Consider the following 7,708-nt stretch of genomic DNA (forward strand, 5'->3'; position numbering starts at 1 on the left):
CCAGCATTTTATAAAATACTGCGTTGGAAAACTTTTCAGCTGTAAGATTTCAGAACAGTGTAGCCGCTCTGTTAGGAATATTACGGTTTTTTTTTTGTTAGATTCGCTACTGTTATTAACACAAATGACAAATTAGCGCAAACAAAAGGGCTGCATAAGTCGAATTACGTCTTGCTTGGAAGTAAAGGAGTTTCACGTTCATTTGAATGGGAATTGGGTAGTTGTGCCTTTTGTCACGCACCTTGCATGAAGGCAGCGATGCATATATATTCTGATTGAGCGAATACAGTAAAACCCCGTTATAGTGGACTCGCTTATAACTGAATATCGTCTATAACGGACGAGGTCCGTTGGTCCCACCGTGCGCCTTTAAGAACATGCAGAAAAAGCATCGGATATAGCGGACTGGCATATAACGAAATTTCGCTTATAACGTGCAAACAATTTGGTTCCCATGGCTGCTTTTAGCTGTAGTAGCATGCCGGCATAGCATGCCGGTGATATCCAGTGCGGATATGTAGTCGGGATTATCAAACTGCATCCGGCCCTGCAAGCGCTCCTCCAACTTGCAGGGAAACAATTTTTTGGGGGTTGTGATGAGATTGGCACTCCAGCCACCGTAAAACAACTCACAACTGATAGATACTCCTCTGCAGTCCATGGGAGTGGTTCTGCTCCACCATGAAGGGGATGGGGGGAGGCCTTTGGGAGCCCCATCCCCGGAAGAGTCGAAACCTTGCCTGTTCTCTCAGTTTATGCTGCGACCACGGTGAGTGATCTCCAGATGACACTCTGATCCCGAGGAGTTTCGCAGTGTGGCGAGTGCAGCAATGCACTGCAACGCACTGCATCAGCGCATGTTCCCAAACCTGACCTGATGATATATATCACCCACCTGCAAACCATCCACTATTACTCAACGCAAGAGAGGTCTGGGGAGGTCTGAAAAAAATTTCAGGCCATGGTAATGTCAGTGAAGGGGGTGCAGAATCTCGTGACAGGGAGGGGGCGAACAAACTGAATCTGATTTTTAACAGATTTGATGCTGCCCCCACCAAGTCATCAGGATTCAGCCCAGTCGTCCAACACCTTCCCTCCCCCTCAGTCCCCCACTGTCACCAGGAAAATCCTCCTCAGGCTACCTCACCCCCCTTCACCCAGCATCAGGGGAATCAACACAACCATCCCCCCACCTAAATCTTGAGAAATCACCGCTCAGCCCCCCACCCTTCAGCCTCTCCATAACGGCAGATCAGGTGAGGAATGAGCTGAGGAAGATGAGTGTGGAAGGCAACGCGCCTGGATGGTATCAGTTCCAGACTTCTCAGAGACTGTGCTGATCAACTCTGTGGGGTCATTCTGCACATTTTCAACCTCAGTCTCAGTCTGGAGAGAGCCCCTACCATGTGGAAGACCTTCTGTGTGGTTCCTGTCCCCAAGACTGCGTACCCCAGGGAGCACAGTCACTTCAGGCCAGTAACCTTGACATCCCATCTGATGAAGTGCCTGGAAAGGATCTCACTCAATCACATTCAACACCTTGTGAACAGTGAGTTGGACCCCCTTCAGTTTGCGTATAGACCAGGTGTCGGCGTGGAGGATGCGATCATTTTCCCGCTCCATTGGTCCCTTTCTCACCTGGAGAGCACTGGGGGCACTGTGAGAATCATGTTCTTTGACTTCTCCAGTGCTTTCAACACAATACAGCCTTCACTGTCCCAGGGTCCCAGAGGTGTGAGGCACCAGTGCTAACCACTGCACCACCATGCCACCCCCATTTCAGTGTCAAACTCCTCCTTTCCTTAACCACTCAGTAGCATCAGTACTGGTATATGTTCACTTAGAAAACAGATCTACTGTAGTTTCGGTATTATATTATCTTTAACAGACACTTATATCCAAAGTGATATTTTTGAGAAAGCAGAATACTTGGGGACTAAGGGCCTTGTTCAAGGGCCTAACAGTAAAAAACACTGCGCCAGCTGTGGAATTTGAACTGACGACCTTCCGATCACAAGAATGGCAGCCAAAGCCACTGGGCCACACAACCCCCCCATATTACTCATCTCTGTGTGCTCATGTTGTTCAAACGTAGCAGTTACTCAACATCAGCGTTTTTAACTTTATGTTCTTATAGAAAACTAGGACAACAGCCTTTCCTAACCAGTGTCAGGGTCATGGAACAAGCTGCAAGAACATCTTTATCCAGGTATGTCCAAAGGGCTATTTGTTTGGGGGGGGGGGCTTTAGCTGGAAATGATAGGATTTTCACTCATCAGACTTACGGAAATAACCAAGAACACTGCTCAGACACACGTTGGATATTAAAACACTTCCTTAGTGGAGTGTGCTTGTACTTTTTACAAGCACACTCCAGGGTTTTAAATACATCACTGCTACTGTGAATTTCACTGGTGAAAAATGGATTGTAAAATCTAACTGTGCAGCCTACAATATGTTTACTACACTAGATGGCACCATAAATATCACCAAAGATAGTACGGGTGGTAGTAAAGTACAAAGAAATAAAGCAGTCTTGCTTTAATCACTTTTTAAATGTTGTAGTGTATATGTAGTATCAGAGGAAGCCGCTGAAGGCAGCCCAGAACTACCCAAGAAAGGGCAGCAGAGTTCATACGAGCCCGTAGTGATGCAGGCCAATGGCATCATCATTTCAACATGTAGCTAAGAAGAGGAGGACAGAGGGTGGGGCGGCTGCAGGGGGCAGAAAGCCTGCACAGTGATGCAGACATCCAGAAGCACTATTCCACTTGTGACATTGCAGGGCACAGAGAATCCCAGCACTTAGTTGGCCCAAGCCAGAGGCCAGCACCAGTCCTGCACTGGTACCCAAGAGTGCGCCACCCACAGGCAAAAACCACCAGGTCCCTGGGTGCTGTCAGGTGTAGTACCCCACAAGCAGTAGAGGATGTGTGGCCTGGGGTCAGGCCCGTGAGGAGAGCAGCGTCACAGCTAGGAGGACCCTGGCAGATATGCCAGCACTTTTCAATAGAATAACGTTGTTTTTTTCAGCCGGTAGAAAACAAAAGATCGATCTGTTGGCCAGATTTAATTATAAATCATAAACATGTTATAGGTCGAATCAATAAAATATTGTAACTCTCGAGTGGCAAAGATCATGAGGTAGACTGCAAAATCAATTTTTTAGAAAACTCTTTTACGGCGTAATCCTGAAAAGAACAATGGTAAAACAGCGAGTGAGAATTACCTCACTTACACACACAAACTAGAGAAATATGGCCTTTAAGGAGGCAAAGTGGATACAAGCAATAGGAACACAGTACAACGCGTGATACTCTGAAAACTATGAGACTTAAAGGTTCTTTTTCTTTTCATTTCGTCACTTAGAAAAACTTAAAATCTGAAGCAGATCAACATAAATCCAAAAAACATAATTCAAACGAATCTTTACTTTACTCTTACTTCCACCCACGTAACATTTCGGTTCCGTTCTTTGTTGAAATACGTTTGGGTTCTTAAAAGGCACCAAGTGGCAACCAGTCCATCACTGGCACCAGTACCAGCAGGGGTGTCGTTAGAAATTTTGGGCCCCATGAAATCATATCATATTGGGCCCCCAACCCAGACCAATCATAGTATGTTCCATATTTTTAGGGGCCCTGTAGCTCAGGGCAGGGTTGCCAACTTTGGTCAGCTGGCTGGCTTGAGATTCTAAATTCAAAACAAATCTCCACACTTACACACCCACATTTATATGTAGATGACTGCTTTATTACCTTGTAAATAGTCTGTAGGGTGTGCAAACTACCCCAGTGCTTTTGATGTAACTAATTTTAGGCTGACAATGGAATAATATACATTTCTTGCCTAAGCATGAAAGTTTGAAAGCGTCACACCAGATACATGACAGTTGGCAACCCTGCCAGAGGCCATTGGAATCATAACTGTGCCCCCCCCCCAAAAAAAAAATCAACTAAAAAATAACTAAAGAAAAAAACTAACTAAAAGCAAGCCAAATACAGAACAACTTATATGTTCATTTCCTGTGGGGGCCATAGAAATGGGATGGGTCACCATGATAGAGGAGTGAGCAGGGAAACAGGAAGGGGTCACTTCTGGGGGGGAGGAGGGTGGTTTTGAGGTCACCATAGTGGGGTAGGTGAGCACAGAAATGGAGGAGAGGGGCGGATGAGCACCAAAACAGGGGTCACTGTGGTGAGGAGTTGAGCATGGAAATGGGAGAGGGGGCAGGGTCACCGTGGTGGGACGGGTCAGCCTGGAAAAGGGGAGGGGTCACCGTGGTGGAGGGGGTCACAGAATTGGGGGGGGGGGTAGTGGCCATGGTGGTGGGATTAGATGATTAAGGAGTACGTGATGGTACACCACACTAGCTGAAAAAGGAGTGGAGAGGTGAAAGATCTTTCTGGTGGTTGGAGTTCCAATCCTGCCACCAACCCCCAAATTTTCCCAAAAACTTGGAGGACCTGCTTGGAGGACAGGGTTGGATGTACATTAATGTCATGCAGGTTAAGGGCTTTGCTCAATGGCCCAACGAAGGAGGATCACTCCAGGCTTTCATGGCTTCAGAGCCACCTCTACACCCATAAGTGGTGAACATGTAATCTTCAGGAATCTGCTGTTAACCTGCTGTGACTCTCTTCTCCTCTCATGAAATCACATTTATTTTACTTTGTTATTTTGTCACCCCTGTGATGGGCTGGCTCCCCCATCCTGGGTTGTTCCCTGCCTCGTGCCCATTGCTTCCGGGATAGGCTCCGGACCCCCCGCGACCCAGTAGGATAAGCGGTTTGGAAAATGGATGTTTGGACGGACTTTGTAACCCTAATTATGACTGAGGACAGATCAAATATGATCTTCAGAGCTCGATATGTGCAGAAGAATTTTGGTTTCAGAGCTTCAGGGTACATGGCATCTTCTGGCATTGAAGCCACAGCTTCAAGGCACCATTTCTCCAGAACGTGGTCTAGAGATGCCCCAAGACACAGCAGTCACCTGCTCATTTTCAGGGATGCAGTTTCTGATTGGGTACCTGTGAGGTGAAACCAGTCCCAGAGTCTAAGATGGCTGAGCTATTAGCTTAAAGGTAGTGGAATAAGGCATGGGATGAGTGTTTGCTTCAGCAGGTCAGGATGTTGTGCTTGTGATCGGAAGGTTACAGGTTTGAATTCTGTGGTCGGCAGAGTGATGTCACTGCTGGACCCTAAACCAAGACCATTAATCCCAAGTGCTCCAGGGACTGGTTGGCCTTGCTTTCTCAGAATGTATGCCATTCACTCTGGGCAGTAACATAAAGGTTATGCTGCAGGCCCCCCACGACTCTCTCCTGCATCTTCATGAATGGCATGAATTTGCTGCCTGCTTGGACATAGTGGGATCCAGCAGGCAGACAGATGTCCACAGTGACAAGCTCACTGCCTTGTGCTAAAAATTAACCTACAGCATACTAAGTTTCCAGCGGTTTTGAACAAATAATTGTGCTTGTCATTCTGAGTATTGCTGTTGTCCATATCTTCAAATGAGACTTGTCCATCCTGCTCTTTTTGGTACTTAGTAATTAATTCCGTCATAGTAATACTAATAAAAATCATAATCATGAACATCAAGTATAAAAGTTACAAAGAAACACGCACAGCAGTATATATATCTTTAACCTTTCAATGTTTTTAATAAAGGTTAATATTAATCAATATACATTAGAGGCAGTAAAGTTATATTTAAACAATCGTGTGTCCATCTACCTTAAATATATTGTCGCGGAGACCGTGTACCATTTATTAATAATAATATTAAGCAGTAAGCGTCCACTGGACGAGCCAGGATTCACGGTATAAAACACTCATATTTCCAGTAAAGTAAACATCGTCGGTGCATTTCTTTTAAAAAAGTTCCTGTTCATGATATTTGACTAAAAATACTGAAAAAATCAATCTGTTCATCACTTGTTAGCCTCATGCAGTGTTGAATCAAAAGTGCAGGATTCATCGATCCCTCAATAATTAAACGAATAGTCATTTTCCCACCGAATGTGGCATTTTCCCTGCGGTTTGCCGCGCTTGTTTCCCAGGACCTGCCGCAGATCGCTGCTGAAGCTGGGTCGGCGCACCAGCGGGTGCAGTGCGCCGTAGGATGCATCGATGCCCGGCGCTCTGACGGCGCTCCGGCTGTTCCTCCCCGCACGCAACGCCTGATACGAGCGTATGGAGATCTTACGATGCTGGGAGGGACTGGTCTCCGTGGGAAGTCCGCCTCGCTTGGCAAGAGCCTCGAAAGCTTCTTCCAGGTTGGTACCGGTTTTGGCGGACGTCTCAAATAGTGCGCAGTCCTCCCCGAACGCATGTTGAGCCTCCCACCAGCACACCACTCTGCTCTCAAGCTCCAAGTCCACTTTGTTGGCGCAGATTATGGTGGGGACGCGGGGCTTCGATTTGCTATGTATAATCTTAGATTTGGCCGATAATATCTCTTTGTGCAATGTGCGTACTTCTTCAAAGGAGTTTCTGTCATCCACGCTGAACACTAGGAGAAAGATGTCACCTGTAAGAGAGTAAAGTATACGTTACACTAAACCGAAGGCGTGCTGGAAATCAGCAATAACTAAAAAGTATATAAAAATATAATATAACAAGTAACAACAACAACGATAATAATCATAAACAGGCATCCGCCAGCCACGCTGCTTGGACCCCTAATAATTCGAATCAACTGCGCTTCACGCACCTGTCAGGATAGACAGTCTCCTTTTGGCAGGGAAACTCCTCTCCCCGGAGGCATCCAGGATATCAACCTGGTACACTTCCCCACGGATCTGGTACAGCTTCCTGTAGAAGTCTTCGGACGTGGGTTCGTAGCGCTCCACGAAACTGTCACGCAGGAAGCGTTGAAGGATGGAGGTCTTGCCCACTTTTGGCGAGCCCAACACCACGACCCGCCGGCAGTTCCGCGGCTTGGCGCGGAACAACTTGTCTGGACAAGGCTTGCTGATGGTCTGGCCGTGCAGCATCGCCTTTAGCTCATCCATGAGAGATTCCTTGCAGGTGAAGCGCTCAGAGGACGAGTGCCGCTTGCCGGTGCTTGAAGAGCGCACGACTCTTGCTGTCTTCTCCTGGCGTCTCCATTGCGACGTTGCCATTTTTATGATTCCAATCACCGCTTTGGAAATCGTGGACATTTTGAACGCAGATGCACTTTTATACTCTAGGAGGGACTTGGAGGAGCCGGCGCCCACTCTGTCGCAACGGAAGCGGGCGCGGAGATCGGGGCTCTCTGCGGAATAAGCCGTCTGCTCCGGCGATCTGATTTCCATGGTGCTGACTGTGGTAAGTAATGGTGGTCCTGATCTGCTTAAGCTTTATATACCGCTTGGACACTTCGGCGTCACACAGCATCCATCACTCACAAGCGTGCATTTGACTGACAGGACAGCGGGGTGTGTCGTGTACCTGGAGGGAACGAACCGTTTCTGCGGATCCGAGATCACAGAGACCCTTTGGGGACACTGCGGTGCGACTAATTGTGTGTCTCTTAATGACAACTAGGTCTACAGACAGGTCAAACAGTAAATTATGTAACTATGTTAAGTCCTGCTTCATTGCTTTTTATTTCTATTGTTTTTATTATTTTTACAGTAATGTTATTTATTTATGTTATCTTTTTTATATCATTCTTCCTTGTATTAGCCTACTTATTTCTATTGAGCATAAATTCA

At 46.7% G+C, this 7,708-nt stretch overlaps 1 protein-coding gene across 1 annotated transcript; it reads right to left on the reverse strand.

Annotated features, from left to right (window-relative positions):
• Positions 1-5,681: 5,681 nt before the first annotated feature.
• On the reverse strand, positions 5,682-7,306 carry si:dkey-27j5.5 (GTP-binding protein Rhes). Its single transcript, XM_049015314.1, has 2 exons — positions 6,721-7,306; positions 5,682-6,537 (listed from the first exon to the last, which is right to left on the reverse strand). Exons 1-2 carry the CDS (start codon positions 7,304-7,306, stop codon positions 5,993-5,995), a joined length of 1,131 nt encoding a protein of 376 aa, XP_048871271.1. The 3' UTR covers positions 5,682-5,992.
• Positions 7,307-7,708: the final 402 nt, after the last annotated feature.

The sequence above is a fragment of the Brienomyrus brachyistius genome, chromosome 5, assembly GCF_023856365.1.
Source record: "Brienomyrus brachyistius isolate T26 chromosome 5, BBRACH_0.4, whole genome shotgun sequence".
Lineage (NCBI taxonomy): Eukaryota > Metazoa > Chordata > Actinopteri > Osteoglossiformes > Mormyridae > Brienomyrus > Brienomyrus brachyistius.

Coding starts and splice junctions, on each gene's coding strand:
- si:dkey-27j5.5 (XM_049015314.1), bottom strand. CDS start 7,306: ATGGAAATCAGATCGCCGGAGCAGACGGCTTATTCCGCAGAGAGCCCC. Junction 6,538..6,720: donor GAGACTGTCTATCCTGACAG/GTGCGTGAAGCG, acceptor ACTCTCTTACAG/GTGACATCTTTCTCCTAGTG.